The sequence below is a fragment of the Dermacentor variabilis genome, chromosome 1 (genome assembly GCF_050947875.1).
Source record: "Dermacentor variabilis isolate Ectoservices chromosome 1, ASM5094787v1, whole genome shotgun sequence".
NCBI lineage: Eukaryota > Metazoa > Arthropoda > Arachnida > Ixodida > Ixodidae > Dermacentor > Dermacentor variabilis.
The window spans coordinates 60,548,572-60,566,728 of record NC_134568.1 but is presented as its reverse complement, the minus strand read 5'-3'; the positions used below and the strand labels follow the sequence as shown (position 1 = coordinate 60,566,728).

The following is an 18,157-nucleotide window of genomic DNA, read 5'->3' as shown; positions in this document are numbered from 1 at the left end:
CGCGGTTTCATGATTGCCTCACTTGAATTTCCGCTCGTCTTTGCCGTGTTGACACCGTGGGCGTTCGTTTCAGGCAAGCCGGGACCAGTTTAACCACTGCCGCCGGGCGGTCGACTCCGAGATCGCGCCGAAAAATGGAGGCTACGATCCTCCGTGCACGACTAGGATTCCGCGGCCTTCCTCGTCCTCGCACGACTCGAGCGAACTGAGCGACTCGACCCCACTGCCGCCGAAATCGTCGCCTGTCGACGCGAAGCAGCAGCCCGTCTGTCCGCTGCCCAGGCCTAGACTGCGTAATAAGGGCCAGACCGAGCCCCAAGACGTCACTGCGGCGCGTGACCTGGCCGGACACTGTGACTTCGACGTGGTGACCGACGGAAGTGTGTTTGGTGACTTGTACAACGGCATCTATCGCGAGGACAAGCCGTCGCGCGACGATGCCGACGAGCCTGCGGTGGGTGCTGCTCACTGTCGGCGCCACAAGTCCGTGGGCGCGCTCGCGGTGGACGTCAGGTCTTCGGACAACCGCAGCTCGACGCTGGATGATGACCTGCTGAACGGACTCGCGAGGCACGACTCGACAGCCGCGGTGCGCTCGTGCTTCAACAGCGTCATGCTCGCGGGCGGCTTCGGAGACGACGACGACGTCGGCCTCACACGCTGGAGAGACTCGGTGCTCACGGAGGAGTCGGACGACTCCGGGGTGCCCCACTGCAGCCGAGCGCTGGCCACCGAGGCGGGCGAGGCCAAGCTTATCGACGCGTCGTCGTTAGAGGTACGTATATGTCTTGGCTATACGAGAAGGCCGTTGTGCGGTCCGTATTCGGCGGGTTCTGCTGGCCGGATTTTTTGTCGTTGTTGTAGTGGTTGTAGTAGTAGCAGTAGTAGTAGCAATACAATTTTGCCTTACACATATGTTTGTTCGCACTTTCGTAGTAGCAATTATTGTGTGACCACTACCCTATATATGTAATGCCCAAATTGTCCTTTAGGGTAAAATAAATGAAAAAAAAGTAGTTGTAGGTGTAGTTATTGTTGATGATGCGATTAGCGTCATTTGCCTATACTTTGGACACTTGAGTCTATTTATTTGCCCTTTACGTCGTCGTGATGCCATCCGAGTCGTCTTTTTAACTGATATATCCGGATATACATGACATCTATGTCACGCCACTGTGATTCCGACGTAGCCGTTTCCATAACTGGGTATGTATCTGGATATGCACGACATGAAATGAATGGCATGAATGTTGTTGCAGCTTTGTGCCCGTGTGTAGTACCGAAAGGAGCAATTATATTAGTGCAGGGGACATTTTGCTAAACATTCGTCGATTTAAAAATTGCTCCAAATAATTACTTTGATGCAGCAAGCATGGTAACACCTTGCTAATGAGATCAATGTGTTTTAGTTCAAAACTGTCACTAAAATAAAAGGGCGAGGAGGGCGGAAGTCAGACGACCCCGCCCGCCTCGCCCTTTATACATATACGGGGCGGTTCTAGAAATTAATTCCAAGCGCATAGGCCATGCAAACTCACTGGCCATAATTCCTAAACTGCAATGTGCTGTGAAGTAACTAATTAAAAAGTTGATTTAGTATCTTTAATTAGTTAAATATCTGTTTTGGTTTCTCGTTCAGGTAAAGTGCGCCTCTCTGAATAATCCAGCTCAAGAAATATCCGCAACAAGCGATTTTTCAAAATTCCATAGAAGTAACAAATGATCATTATATATATATATGTGTGTGTGTGTGTGTGTGTGTGTGTGTGTGTGTGTGTGTGTGTGTGTGTGTGTGTGTGTGTGTGTGTGTGTGTGTGTGTGTGTGTGTGTGTGTGTGTGTGTGTGTGTGTGTGTGTGTGTGTGTGTGTGTGTGTGAGAGAGAGAGAGAGAGATTCGTAGCACAATATTCGTAGTGCAACACACGCGTAACCGGAGGTTGTGGGTGCGGCACCGAATGGCGGCAAGTTATCTTTTCGTCCACTTTCATTTCCCCCTTTTCCCTTTTATTATTTTCTACATTTCAATTTCAGGTTTCAGGACAGCTAATTTACTCCTTGCTTTCCCTGGCTTCATTGTCTCTTTCCTTTAGATGGTCATGATATATGGTAATTAGATGGTCACGCTGCTCCCTTACTGATTTCCGAAAGCGGAGCAGTGCTTAACACAAAAGATAGCGCTGAGCTATTTAACAAATGCTTCTCTCGACTAAAACTGAAAGTTAGAAACCTACAGCTTGACTACAACACGACGCGATGGATTGAGGAGTTCCTAACGAACCGATTTCAAGTAATCAGTCTCAACAACTGCTTTTCTAACCGCAGTCACGTCACTTCGGGAGTTCCTTAAGGATCCGTCCTTGGGCCACTGCTATATTTAATATACATCAATGACATCGCAACTAATATTACCTCACAAATACTTCTCTTCGCAGATGACTGCGTCTTGTATAATGAAATAAGCTGCCCTGCCGACATCTCTGTGCTGCAGTCTGATTTAACAAAACTAACTGACTGGTGTGACACATGGCAGAGGGAAATTAACATAGCCAAAACTAAACACGTAAAGTTTGCTTCGATAACTCGACCTACCTCTGACCAATATACAATACGCGGTATTACTGTTGACTCAGTATCTTCAATCAAGTACTTGGGTATCCTGTTTACCTCTAATTTAAGCTGCAATGCTCGCATTGAACACATCACCACAAAAGCATGCAAAAAACTTGGTTACCTGAAACGGCACTTACACCTTGTAACACAGATACCAGACTACGCGCATACAGTTCTTTTATCAGGCCTTCTTTAGAATATGCGTCCATAATTTGGCATCCCCATCACTCTAATCTCACGAACCTACTAGAATCAGTTCAAAATAAAGCTGCGCGGTTCATCTTAACTTCATACTCTCGATATCAAAGTGTGTCCGCCTTAAATAAATTACTTAATCTCCCTTCACTTGACATGCGCAGGAAATTATCACGGTTGTCCTTCTTCCATAGCCTTTACCACAGCAACATTGCATTCGCTCGAGCCCATATTCTTCCCGCTCCCCACATCTCGACCCGCACAGACCATGTTCATAAACTAAAACCTATATTTGCCAGGACTAACGCTTATCAAAATTCGCCTCTAGTTTTATCTATTACCGAATGGAACTCGCTACCTGCAAACATTGTCTCGCTTACGGAATCATCATCATCATTTCATGCAACGCTTCTAACCTTTTTAGAGTGTATGAACCTGTCCTAACCCACATTTCCTTGAATATTTACTTCAACAGTGTTTTCATGTGCTTGGCATTGTATAAAATTCATTCCGTTTCATCTGATATGTATCTGTGTAGGCTGTTTACCTAAATCATTATTCGATTGTATCCTATAAACTCGTGTTCTGATGGGTACTGATTGTTTGCATCGCATTTTAGGTTCTTATGCGTGTTTCACGCTACTAAACACTGCATAAACTTCGTTACCCTTTTCTTTCTTCCTTCCTTCCTTTCTTTCTTTCTTTCTTTCTTTCTTTCTTGTTCGCTTCTTCTAGATGTTTAGATCATTTTTTATGGTTCCTAATGCCTTCATATATTTGCACTGTACACATTTCACTCATACCGAGAGGAGAAGGGGGACAGTTATCATCTTTGTCAATGCCTCCGCCCCGTTGTCAGACTAAACGCCGCACGCAACAGCCGCGTCCAATCAGGGAGGAGCTTTGCGCCGATTCTGACTCTCTTACATGCGTAATCATGCGAACGACAATTAAAATTTGGAGTCGGATATTTCGGAGCTCAGACACGCTAGAAGAATTCTTCCAACTGATACTGCGTAGAAAGACGACTGCCTCTAACTTTTCAATACAAACATACCCACTTACTGCAGTCAACAAAAAGTTAATTATTCAATGTTACTTAATTCGGCTGCTGACAGCAATAATTATCATCTGACTTTGTGTCCCCCTGCCCACATAACTTATTTGCGCAGGTGGCCTTCGCGTGGCTCCCAGTGGCTAATTTTAAGAGAACCATAAAGCTTAACTTTGAACACCCTGTATGTTGTTTATATGCATAGACAGCACTTTGCAATGTTATAACGCGGTTTAATTAATGGATCCGAGACCTCAAAGAGGCGCAACGTAATGTTAACGCACTTCTCTAGTATTTACCGTTAAGTCGCCATTAATTTTTTGTTATCTACATCAGCGATTGGTGCTTCGAAGTCAAAGCGGGAAGTTTGCACCCTCTTAGCTGTTTTGACGAGCATAGCAAGTCGTAGACGTAAGAAAGGCGAGGAAGAGGATGTCGTTAGCTTGAGACACACACAGCCTTGCAAGGACACGCCGTGATTGCTTAGTCGCTTTGGTGTTTCGCTGCTAAGCACGAGGTGCGGGATCAAATCCCGGCCACGGCGACCGAATTTTGATGGGGGAGAAATGCAAACACACCCGTTTACTTAGATTTAGGTGCACATTAGGGAACCGCAGCTGATCAAAATTAATGCCCGATCAAAATTAATGCGGAGTCCCCCACCACGGCGTGCCTTATAATCAGATCATTGTTTTGGCACGTAAAAGCTCATAATTTAAGCTTTGCAAGAGCACGCCAGGGATTCCTCCACCTAATCGTCTCCATTTTGTATGCGCTTGCCACCGAACGGCCACCCAGGTTAAAACAAGGTTAAAAATGACGCAAGTTGGGAGTGCTCCTTTGACTAAATGGCGGCCCTTGTGGACAGTTTAGAGCACCACGCGATGCGGAACGCTGCCGATAGAAACGATGTGAGCTATGAAAGTTTGGTTGTGATTTTTAAACTTGGACCGCTGTAAACAGAACACATTTACCGTCGGTGACGGGTGGTCAGAGCCTGCCGCTATTCGCCACTGCTTCTTAAATACGTACTTCTAGTCCTCTTCTGGCAGGCATGCCGGGCTAAGAAGGCGGAGTAAAATACCAAAGAAACGCGTAAACTCTTTGAAAAGTGTTTCTCTTAAAACTGTTACACGCTGGAAGGTGTACAATTTTTAAGAACGTGTCGCTCATAGCGCCATGTCTAGCTCTGAAAGGGACTTATAGGAGTTCCTGTCCCCGCGAGAGTGGATCGGTCCCCTGCTGGTCTCTCTGGCCCGTTGTGACACTTCTGGTTCTTCGGTCACGCCCATAACCAAGAGCGTTCCACTCATGCCTTGATTTAACCTTTGCGGAGAGGCAGGATGATGTCTCCAGCGTTTGCGACTATTCGCCTGCCACCATTTACGAGTGCGCTATCGTCCAGTCATTAGAAAACGTCGTGATGTTTCACGTGTTGTGCAGCCTTCTGATCGATGCTGTGGATCAAAGTGATCACATTCTGGAGTGTTGCAAGCAACACTTGCGACGATTCATTGTTGCCTTGAGGGTCACTCCAAGCATGAGATGGTGTCCGCTCAGCTAGCGCTCTCTTTTTATCCCCTTAACTCCCTCTATAAACAGGATGCGCGTCTGGCTCACCTCCTTGCCTTCCCTTCTCTCTTTTCTTCGCTTCACAATGAGCAGTTCCGGAGGCAGAATTCATGGTCAGACACTCGTCTATTGAATCAATTAGAAGCAAACGCAAGGCGTACGGTTGCTGAACAGAGCAAGCTTTGTCATATGGCGGCAGTGGCGATCGAACCCAGACCACAATGTACCACGGCTTAGCAGGCAGGCGCTAACTATTTTTTATTTATTTTATTTATATGATCTTCATGGCCATGTGGCATAGAAGAAGGGAGTGGTTACAAAGCAGCAGTATACAAACTCAATGAGTTTTGCTAATAGCAGCCCATACACAGGCAGTCACTCGCGACTGCGCTGGCCCGTCTTGACGACCGGCCGCTTTCGGAGCAGACAGTCCTGGTACGCCAGCCTATAAAGTCATCACACCACAAGTCCGTCAAGGCACGTCAAGCCAAGTCCGTCAAGACTAGAAATGAAATCGACTTCATGCTCTGCGCGAACCCTGGCATCATACAAGATGTAGACGTGCTCGGCAAGGTACGCTGCAGTGACCATAGGATGGTAAGAACTCGAATTAGCCTAGGCTTGAGGAGGGAACGGAAGAAACTGGTACACAAGAAGCCAATCAATGAGTTAGCGGTAAGAGGGAAACTAGAGGAATTCCGGATCAAGCTACAGAACAGGTATTCGGCTTTAACTCAGGAAGAGGACCTTAGTGTTGAAGCAATGAACGACAATCTCATGGGCATCATTAAGGAGTGCGCAATAGAAGTCGGTGGTAACGCCGTTAGACAGGAAACCAGCAAGCTATCGCAGGAGACGGAAGATCTAATCAAGAAACGCCAATGTATGAAAGCCTCTAACCCTACAGCTAGAATAGAACTGGCAAAACTTTCGAAGTTAATCAACAAGCGTAAGACAGCTGACATAAGGAAGTATAATATGGATAGAATTGAACATGCTCTCAGAAATGGAAGAAGCCTAAAAATGGTGAAGAAGAAACTAGGAATTGGCAAGAATCAGATGTATGCGTTAAGAGACAAAGCCGGCAATATCATTACTAATATGGATGAGATAGTTCAAGTGGCTGAGGAGTTCTATAGAGATTTATACAGTACCAGTGGCACCCACGACGATAGTGGAAGAGAGAATAGCCTAGAGGAATTCGAAATCCCACAGGTAACGCCAGAAGAAGTAAAGAAAGCCTTAGGAGCTATGCAAAGGGGGAAGGCAGCTGGGGAGGATCAGGTAACAGCAGATTTGTTGAAGGATGGTGGTCAGATTGTTCTGGAGAAACTGGCCACCCTGTATACGCAATGCCTCATAACCTCGAGCGTACCGGAATCTTGGTAGAACGCTAACATAATCCTAATCCATAAGAAAGGGGACGCCAAAGACTTGAAAAATTATAGACCGATCAGTTTACTGTCCGTTGCCTACAAAGTATTTACTAAGGTAATCGCAAATAGAATCAGGAACACCTTAGACTTCCGTCAACCAAAGGACCAGGCAGGATTCCGTAAAGGCTACTCAACAATAGACCATATTCACACTATGAATCAAGTGATAGAGAAATGTGCAGAATATAACCAACCCTTATATATAGCTTTCATTGATTACGAGAAAGCGTTTGATTCAGTCGAAACCTCAGCAGTCATGGAGGCATTACGGAATCAGGGTGTAGATGAGCCATATGTAAAAATACTGGAAGATATCTATAGCGGCTCCACAGCCGTAGTAGTCCTCCACAAAGAAAGCAACAAAATCCCAATAAAGAAAGGCGTCAGACAGGGAGATACGATCTCTCCAATGCTATTCACAGCATGTTTACAGGAGGTATTGAGAGACCTGGAGTAGGAAGAATTGGGGATAAAAGTTGATGGAGAATACCTTAGCAACTTGCGATTCGCTGATGATATTGCCTTGCTTAGTAACTCAGGAGACCAATTGCAATGCATGCTCACTGACCTGGAGAGGCAAAGCAGAAGGGTGGGTCTGAAAATTAATCTGCAGAAAACTAAAGTAATGTTTAACAGTCTCAGAAGAGAACAGCAGTTTACGATAGGTAGCGAGGCACTGGAAGTGGTAAGGGAATACATCTACTTAGGGCAGGTAGTGACCACGGATCCGGATCATGAGACTGAAATAACCAGAAGAATAAGAATGGGCTGGGGTGCGTTTGGCAGGCATTCTCAAATCATGAACAGCAGGTTGCCACTATCCCTCAAAAGGAAAGTGTATAACAGCTGTGTGTTACCAGTACTCACATATGGGGCAGAAACCTGGAGGCTTACGAAAAGGGTTCTGCTGAAATTGAGGACGACGCAACGAGCTATGGAAAGAAGAATGATGGGTGTTAGGTTAAGGGATAAGAAAAGAGCAGATTGGGTGAGGCAACAAACGCGGGTAAATGACATCTTAGTTGAAATCAAGAAAAAGTAATGGGCATGGGCCGGACATGTAATGAGGAGGGAAGATAACCGATGGTCATTAAGGGTTACGGACTGGATTCCAAGGGAAGGGAAGCGTAGCAGGGGGCGGCAGAAAGTTAGGTGGGCGGATGACATTAAGACGTTTGCAGGGACAACATGGCCACAATTAGTACATGACCGAGGTAGTTGGAGAAGTATGGGAGGGGCCTTTGCCCTGCAGTGGGCGTAACTAGGATGATGATGATGATGATGATGATTCTTTCCGTCTTTCATTTCGCCTTACCCTTCCCCCAGTGAAGGGTAGCAAACCAGTTTCTCTTCCGGTTAACCTCATTGTCTTTCCCACCCCGTTTCTCTATACAACAATTTGGCATGGTTATACAAGGCTAGCTAGCGTTCACGAGAAACTTTGTTATCGGTGATGTTATTTGTTATTGGAAAGGCGGGTCCAATCCTGAGAAGTACGGAGTAGCAATAATGGAAGAAGACGAAAAGAAGGCTTGCTTGAAGAAGTTCATATACGTTCTGACGGTGATCGGTGTGATTTGGAATGTACTGCGTCTGGCGGATGAGGTCGTCGTGAAGTGGAATATATACGAAGTGGGACAAGGACTAGGTTAGCTTTTATTGAAGTTATACTCACAGGCCTATTATAGTTTGAAATGATGAAATAAATAGTATCCCTTTGTATTTATTCAATTGAAGTTATTAGAATTTATCGTGGCTGGAAACCCATGTAGCGAATGCATCCCCTGACATGCTCGTCCTCCTTCCCTCAGCGCCGTATGTACAGTTCCAACTTCTCTGGACTAGAAAGACGCCGTATCCACGCTGGGGGAGCCTGTCTTGTCTCATCTTTTCACTATAGCAAGCGGCAGCGCTCGCCACGTTGGCTCGGCGGCTATAGGGTTCTCGTACTGTATGTACACACCAAGGTCGTGGTTTCAATTCCTGAACAAGGCAGCTGCACTCAGACGAAGGTGGAATGCAAAACTGCCCACATACTTAGATTTTTTGGAACGCTAAGGAGACCCATGTCATCGAAATTGAACCGCAGTCATCGGAGCCTACGGCGTCTCACAAGAGCTCTGGGTTGTACAAACTAATCAATTGTTTCAAAAACCTGGCAGGTCGCGAGAAGATACGAGACAGTTCAGCTCTGGAGCTACCGTCATCCACAGCTTTCATATTGGCAGAAGGCAGTAGGAGCTCAAAGAGCTTGCAGAGATTAATGTGGTCGTGCATCATCATTCGTCATTCTTAATTCTGCATTCGTCATTCTGCTGTACCCGAATGCACTGTGGAGGCGTATAGGAGCCGTTGCTGTGTATAGGCTACAACGTTTTTGGTTTCTTGTCGCAGCTTTGTGCGGTGCCGCGGTTCAAAGTATGCGTGTACCATTTCTTTGTCTTGCTTTTCTATTCTTTAGAGACTGCGTCGATAACAAATATACACCACCATACCCCATGTACCGCTTTTTATTCCTGCGTTAATCAGGAAAAAAAAAACAGGTGGCTGTACAGGTCCCACTGAGATTAGATTCTGTGATTACCTTTGGATATGTACCCGGCTGTGTATGTTGTTGAGTGTAGCCTGTTCTGGGGGGGGGGGGCGTGTTTGATTTAATACATCATGATATTTATATAGACCAGCATGCTATGTATGCGAGCAGTCAGGCGAACCGCTCGAGGTTTCTTTAAGACTGTTCCTTTCTCTCGATTCTTTTTTTGTGAAAACGCAAGGCTCCAAGAAAAAAATATTGCAATGTTCAGTTAGCTAACTAGTGATGTTCCACTACTTAAATTTAAATTGTAATTTCAGGGCGCGTGCCGCAATTGCGGAATTGAAGCCGGGAACTTGTAAAGACAGGCATGTAGTAGGAAGTTTATCAACAAAGAGTTCGAAACACTCAAGCAGGACTGCACTGAAGGGAAAGTAGAAAATGTAGCTCTCAAAACATCAGAACAGGCACTTACACAGGAAATGGGATCACTGAAAAAAAGAAAAACGATTGCATGTAACATCGCTCAAGGTCACTGTTCAAGACCAATACTCTCGGAACAAAAACATCGAAATTAAGGGAATTCCGCATGAGAAAGCTGAAAAACTAGTTAATGTGCTAGGCAAAGTAGGCGACACACTGGGTGAACCGATTAAGAAGGAAGACATTGAGATTTGGCCATCGAGTCGCTTCACGAAGGGCAGACACGGAACAAAGCGTTGTGGTTGTTTTCAACCACCGTGCAAGCGTGAAAAAGTGCTTGAGAAAGCACGGAAGGCTATAATTAATTCCGGTGACCCAGGATTTGACAAGCGGCAAGCCATATTTGTAAATGAGCATCTTTGTCCGCAGCTAAAGGAACTTCTTGGCATGGCCATTGCTAAAGAAACGGGAACTGAACTGGCGTTTTGTTTGAGTGAAGGGCGGTAAAATCTTTCCACGGAAAACGAAAACATCCAATGTAATTCGAATTGTTTGCGAGGCAGATGTGACAAAAGATGTGCGAGTAGACAGATGTACATAAAGATTTCCTTGATCTGTGTGCTTATGTTGCGCCATGGGAATGGTTTCACCAAGAGGCGTCATAAAGCCGAATTCGCACGATTACCTTTCATTTCTTCACTGTAACGCATTGTCGGCTAGCCACGAACATAACGAGTTGGTCGCGCTTCTCGGTGACTTCCCGTTTCAATTTCACAATGTAATGATTACGGAAACATGGTATCGGTCAGACGAGGAAGCGTTTCGAATTCCTGCTTTCCAAACCTGCTATTTTAACCGTTCTGATAGGTGTGGCGGGGCTGTATTGCAGCTTGTATATGAGCAAATTTAATGTAGCATGCTTCCAGCTTACTCTGCATTGACAACAGATTGCGAAGTGTTAAGTCTGGAATCACAAAAGTGTGTTTTCACTGTTGTGCATCGTCCCCTTAGCGGCGACATTGAGAGTTTTTCGCGTTTCTTGAAAGATTGTTGCACCTTATCAGCACCAATCACTTGCAACTTGTCATTGGCGGCTTATTAACCTTTTAGTAAATACACCGAATTTGCGAAGTTTGCATATTGTTCTTGATTCTTTTTGCTGTGGAAACGTAACTGCGGCACCCACATGAATCTGTACCAACTCCGAAAGCATGCTTGATTGTTTATCACAAATAGCTCGGACGACTATGTGCACTCTGGTGTAATTGAAGGAAACATAGGAGATCACTCGCCCGTGTACATGATTTATAACGTGAATCGCGAATTTTGGAAGTCTCATCGTTCTGAGCCATTTCAGACTCAAGCAATTAACCAGAAAACTCTAGCGAATTTTCGCACGGAAATAAAAAGAATAGATTTCAGCTCTGTACTTGACTGCATAGAAGACGCAGATCAAGCGTATAATATATTTATTCATGCACTTTTAAACGTTTACGAAGGTTGTTTCCCGTACAAAAAAAAAGAAAAGAAAATCGAAAAAAAAGGAAACCATGGCTTACTGATGAATGCCTCAGAATGATCCGCGAAAAAAATTATTTGTATGCAAAGTTTCTGAAGACTAGGGATCCTGCGGACTTCATTTAAAATATACAGAAACTGTTTCAATAAATTTATGAGAAATGCCAAGAACAGATATTTCGAAAATATGCTTGCCATACCGAACTAAACGCTATTACGAGAAAGGCACTGAAATCAAATTTAATTAATAAAAGTCAATTTTTCTAAATTAGAAGGTCTGAAAATTTTTGCCATGTTCCAAATCTCGCTTTTCTCTCGTTCCGCATATCTTTTTATGTTCTGCAGGACGTTGCCGTTACATACTGAGTAAAATTGTTGGTATTATTCTAGCGTTTATTTTTACAGATGTTGCTTATCATTTGTGCATGATTCTTTTTTTTTTCTTTTTTTTTGGATATGGATGTATGCCTACATGCATAGATGTAAATATGTATATATGTTAGGTAGGTGTGGATAAGTATTTGCACAGTTGTGAATGTATATAGATGTTATGTATGCTCTGATGTGAATATGGATGTATGTATAATGTCAGTTTGTTTTGGTACATATTTAACACATTCTATTTGTGACATTCTGTTTATATATGCTGCAACTGGTTGTCAAAGAAAGGGGACAGGAACCTCGTCAAGCTGCGGTTGTGCAGCTTTTTGTTCCTGCTCTCGCAATTCTCTTCTGCTATAGAAAAGAAGGACAATGCGAAATAAATTTGAAGATTGAAAGAAAGTTGAATAAAGAGGCTGGCACTAGATTCGAATTGTCCACCGCTACACTCGCGATAGACATAACCTCTGGAAGGCAAAATATAGTGAGAAAGAAAGAAAGAAAGAAAACATGTGCTCTGCTGTCTTCGCTTGTCGAGGCTGCCCGCTTTTTTCCTGAACAGCTCTTCTTTCCTCTTCAGCGTCCAAAGTCATCGCGGCATTCCTGTAGCTCGTGTCGCCCGTTCTTAGACAATGGCTGTAGCCGGTTCTCGTGCGGCTCCGCTTCTCAGCTTGCAGAACATTCTTCGCAAGGACACCGTATTCTAGCGGAATGCCTCCGGCCTGCGTACGTGTCCTTCGCGTTTCCGACGCCTCCCGCATAATTATGCTGCTTCTCGGTGATCGTGCCGGGGTCACGAACGTCGTTCAGACGCCGTCGTCTGTGAAACCAGGATAGCCCAGTCGATGACCAGCGTCGATTAATTAATCGAATTGGGGGGGTTTGTCGTCCGCAACTTACATAGTGGCTTATGAGGCACGCCGTAGTGGAGGGTTCCAAATTAATTTTTACCGGCTGGGGGTTCTTTAGTGTGCGCCCAAAGCACAGTATTCGCGTGGTCACTTTCAAGCTTTACAGAATTTTTAAAAATCACTTATGGCAGATGGCATAATTTCATCCCTTGAACTGGAATATTGAGAAATGCGGACGTTACTTGCACGAAAAAATCAAAACATAAAATCAACTAATTGAAGGAAAATTCGCTAATTAATTTCTTGCTTTACGCACATATTGCAATTTACCAATTGTAGCCGGTGAGTTTGCGAGTCATATCCACTAGGAACAAATTTTAAGGGTGGCACGGGTTTCAAGATGCACTGTTGTTCCGCTTACTTTTTAACGAAACTCTCTTTCATTCATTGCAGCACAAAAGTAACATGAACGCCCATGTATTTCGTTGCACGCTTTGGCAATGAGTCTCTCGAAATTGTTGTCATCCTGAAAATTGATTCTGAGTGGATACGCCTTGCAAACTCACCGGCTACAATTTGTAAATTGCAATGTGTGCGTAAAATAAATAATTAATAAATTAATTAGTGAAGGTTGTTAATCAGATGACTGCGTTTCCATTTCTCGTGCAAGTAATGTACGCCTCTTTAAATATTCCCGCTCAAGGAATGAAATTATCATATCTGCCAGAAGTGATTTTTTAAAACTCTGCACAACTTAAAGATGATCATCTGCTATACACGAGTGTTTCTTGCATTCCACCTCCATCGGAAGGTGGCCGCCGTGACGGGAAATCGAACCCGCGACCTCGAGCTGAGCATCGCCAACACAGCGAGTCAGCGTAGTTTTTAGCAAGCTGAATGAAAAAAGTAATAAAAAGAAACCCTCACTAATAAAAAATTAACGACAACCCGGCGTTTCAGAGACAGTCAAGTTGTTGTTATTCTTTTTCGCTTTCTTTCTTTCTTTCCCAGGAGCAAGATGTCGAGATGCAGATGTACTTCATAATTTCATGATCGCTCATAGTGACCAGGCCGTGACCGTTACGCCGGGAAGAGTTGCCGAAGTGCGGATAACCTTCTCGATCGTTTGCAACAAGGCACATCTCTGTCGAATGTTTTCCCGTGGCTTTCAGCAAAGTGGTCCTCAATATAGTAGCTCGGAGCGACACCGGAGCCTTCGGAGCGCTTATTTTAGCAAGGATGTCGTAAAAGAAGAAACGCAATTTGGCGATTGGCTAATGTCTCTGAACAGTCGAGCCGAACCAACGCCATTTTGACCAGGGAGCCGAGGGACTGTAGCGCTCTTCGACGAACAGAAAGCACGGTTTTTCTATCACTTTCTGCGGGTTGAAATTCGCAACTAACGGTGTGATTCCTGTTCTGAATGTGCTCTTGTGTCGGAGCTTTCTTCAGGGGATAAGTGCACGCGGGGCCAAATTTTACGAATGACCCGGATGCTAATGCGCAACCACATGCAGGGCTTTATCTGCAAGTAGCTCATTTTGTCTTCCTACATAGTTAACTTTTTTTCTGTATGAGCGAAAGAACCTTTGCTGTGCCCAGACTCCGGAACTGCTGCTTTATTTTCCGCATAAATATGCGCTTGCCCTCGGCTTAAATTATTCTCGAAGATTCTCGAAGCGGCGCAGTATCAAGGTGTGAACCTTTATCTTTAGGGATTTATACACGAAAAGCGTGCGTTTTCTATATTGTTAATCTGACTAGTCTAGAATGCTGCATAAAGTCCAAACCGAAAGTCTTATCGTAGCTGCAATAGGGAACGCTCTCTTCCAGCCAAGCGCACTATGCCAGAGAATCCTATTCAAGTTCTACTGAAGCATCTGGTAATGCGAGGATAACCGTAAAAGCTTTTGCAATCATCGCTGCATGCAAAAGACCGGCACCAATGTCTCGTATCTCCGCCGCATTGACAATACGGTACACGGGCGCGCAATTGGAGTGCGCTCCGACAAGCGCTCTACCAAAGCACACCTCTCCCCAGGAAGAAAGGGGTGCGAAAAAAAAAAAAATGACTCCTCTATTTTTCCGCCTATATTAAGAACTTGCTGTCGTCTCGTGACGCCGGTGACGACACGTGGTATATCAGCTGTTTCCACTAGAGAGACATGATTCCGAGCTTTCTTGTTTGCAACAGAAGACTTGAGCCGAACGGAGGCGCGGCGAAAGATCGCAGTGGCCGTGCGTGCCCGGGCTTAACGAGTCTGCGCGCAGTAAACCAAGTGTCGCAGCGGCGGGCGCGTCTTTCACCTCCAACAGATTACCAGGGCGCATGTGCAGGATCGAGGTGTCCGTATCGCGAATGTGCAGATCGAGTGCGTCGCCGTGAAGCTGCATCGCGGCTGGCACACCAAGCTGGGCTTCAGCCTCCGCGACTGCGATCCTGACGCCCGCGACACGCCCAATGCACCTGTCGTCAAGGCCGTCTACGCGGGGAGCCTGGCCTCGAGAGACGGGCGCATCCGGCCCGGCGACTTCCTCGTCCAGGTATGCGTGTACACACACGTGTCGCGAGTCAGAAAAAGCAAAGAGTCAGTTGTTTGTCGACGGCGTCTTCATGACGCTCTGTTCTAAGATAAGAGAAAGCGCGAAAAAAATAAAAACAAAGAAAGCGTCTCATTGTACGAAAAAGTCGACAATGAAGGTCGCTTTATACAAAGCGGTGTGCGTGGCGAGAAAATTTGTCACCGTTCCGTGCATTTCAGTTGGGTGAGTGTGATAAATGCTTGACCTCTAAGCATTCTCTCGTTGTTAAAATTAACTTTAGACGAGCCTAAAACGAATGCGAACACGCGATAGATTGGGTTGACGCGTGCATTACGTACTTGCCCTCAAGTAACACTACAGCATCTTCGAGCTCATTTGCCGCAAAAGCAGTGGCAATGTTGCAGATATCTCGGAGCTGGTGATTGCCTCGGTATTCTTGGTTAATGAAAATGTGCGCTTGCTGGCTTCGGTTAGCAATAATAACGCGCCAACTGAGGTTACTAATTAAATAGCGAATTTATTCAATTCATTAAGTTATCATGATTCCTTCGCATGTTATGCAGATGCGACGAGTAACCTATTGCTGGACAAAAGAAGAAAAAAAATCGAAAACCAAAACACGTTGCGCTGTCGTGAGGAATTAGTTCGCTAAGCACTCGTTTGCAGTACGCAAAATGCGTGAAAAACTCTGAAGGCAAAGAATTGCCTTCAGACCAAGATAATTATTTTTGAAACGAAGCTGGGAGGCGGGAACTCAGCCAACAAGACATCGCTTAGGGTAGGCAGCCTTTAAACCTGGGCCGACTTGAAACTGGGTTGTCAGTTTTTTAGCACTTTGTTTTCGCGATATCTGAATACTGGATTATTATTATTATTATTATTATTATTATTATTATTATTATTATTATTATTATTATTATTATTATTATTATTATTATTATTATTATTATTATTATTAGACATGGAAACATACAAGCACAAAAAAAAAACAGGGAGAGAGCAAGCTGACAACTGCCACCGAGAGGGGTACGCCTGCCTACTCTTTCGGGAGGAGGGAATGAAAAGAGAAGGGCATGTAAAGTAGAACAGTGCAGGCAAGCCAAAATATATGGCCCCTTTAAAATTGATTGGAACAATGCCGTAGCACTTAATTATTATCATGACATTACAACCACTGAATATATCGAGTGTTTCATCGAAAGTGGACAGAAGTTTATAGTGACAGTGTAGTGGATACAAAAGGTGATATCTACGGCAGTACATTATTCGTTTTAAAATGTGTCGGGTACTCCTTGACGATCGCTAATAATATTGTTACGTAGGAAGACGCCAACGAAAAGCTATATACAAGTATATTTACAAGGCAATACGCTGCACTTGGCCAAGAGGCAACAGCCCGCGCTAGCCTCTAATCGTCGTCGTCGTCGTCGTCGTCTTCACCCTGCTCGCCCCTTTGTCATCGCAAATACTGTTCCGTAGCACTACCTCCGGCGGCAAAAGCGCCGTCCCGGAGCGACTAAACGCCGGACTCGGAAGCAGTGTGGTAGGCCTTGAGCCTACTGACGTGCACATCACTAGAAGCCAGAGTAGAGCACGAGGTTGAACGCACAGGAGCAATTTCGTACGTCACAGGCGTCACCTGGCGCAGCACGCGGTAGGGCCCTGTGTATCGCGAAAGGAGCTTCTCTGAAAGTCCGACGTGACGAGAGGGCGACCACAGGAGCACGAGCGCACCAGGCGAAAACTGTACGTCACGGTGGCGGGCGTTGTACTGACGCTGCTGAGTGGTTTGCGAGGCCGTCAGTCGAGTACGGGCAAGCTGGCGTGCATGGTCGGCGAGGGCGATGGCGTCGCGCGCGTACTCGCTTGTTGAGATCGCAGCAGGAGGAAGTGTCGTGTCTAGGCGCAAGGTCGGTTCGCGACCGTACAATAGATAAAACGGAGAAAATCCGGCGGTGTCGTGCCGGGAAGAATTGTACGCAAATGTGACGTAAGGAAGGGCAATGTCCCAGTCGTGGTGATCCTTGGAAACGTACTTGGACAGCATATCGGTAAGAGTACGGTTTAACCACTCTGTCAGGCCATTAGTTTGAGGATGGTATGAGGTAGTCAGCTTGTGTTGAATGGAGCAGGAATGCTCAATGTCGGCGATAACTTTCGAGAGGAAGTTACGACCACGGTCAGTAAGCAGCTGTCGTGGGGCGCCATGAAGTAAGATAATGTCACGCAAGGGAAAGTCCACGACGTCAGTGGCGCAACTGGTAGGGAGAGCCAGTGGGATAGCGTATCGGGTGGCGTAATCAGTTACGACGGCTACCCATTTGTTCCCAGAAGATGACGTGGGAAAGGGACCGAGGAGGTCTAATCCAACACGAAAGAAGGGTTCCACAGGGACGGTGATCGGCTGGAGATGACCGGCAGGTAGCATCTGAGGTGTTTTACGACGCTGGCAGGGATCACAGGCAGCAACATAGCGTCGGACGGAGCGAGCGAGTGCAGGCCAATACAAGCGGTGGCGGGCGCGGTCGTACGTGCGGGTTACCCCCAAGATGTCCTGCAGTGGGTGCGTCATGCATCTTAAAGAGCACAGTCTTTCGTAGATGTTTTGGCACGACAAGGAGAAGGTCAGAGCCGTCAGGGAGGAAGTTCCTTCGGTACAGAATGCCGCCCTGGAGGACATATTGGGGAACAGATGTGTCGGTAGGTGTAGAGCGCAGACGCTCGATGAGTACTCGCAGCGATAGGTCTCGGTACTGCTCATCGACGATGTTAGCGAAGGCAGACACAGAAAAAATGCCGTTGGCGGTACTACTGTCGGCATCGTCAGGCTCGTCTACCGGGTAGCGAGACAGGCAGCCAGCGTCCTTGTGTAGTCGGTCAGATTTGTAGGTGACAGAGTACGAATATTCTTGGAGACGTAAGGCCCAGCGACCAAGTCTTCCTGTAGGATCTTTCAGTGAGCATAACCAGCAAAGCGCGCGATGGTCTGTGACAACGGAAAAGGGTCGGCCATATAAGTATGGGCGGAACTTGGCAACCAC

General features: G+C 45.8%; 1 protein-coding gene across 7 annotated transcripts in view; it reads left to right on the top strand.

Moving 5' to 3' along the window:
• Nucleotides 1-18,157, top strand: part of LOC142578445 (uncharacterized) — a 63,374-nt gene that overhangs the window by 34,220 nt on the left and 10,997 nt on the right. For 4 of the 7 annotated variants that reach the window (XM_075687867.1, XM_075687854.1, XM_075687842.1 and 1 more), the window contains 2 exons: nucleotides 74-775; nucleotides 14,889-15,116. In XM_075687867.1, coding sequence (XP_075543982.1) covers nucleotides 74-775; nucleotides 14,889-15,116 — 930 coding nt within the window. The remainder of the gene's footprint in view (nucleotides 1-73; nucleotides 776-14,888; nucleotides 15,117-18,157) is intronic. The other 3 variants (XM_075687830.1, XM_075687834.1, XM_075687859.1) reach the window with 3 other exon arrangements.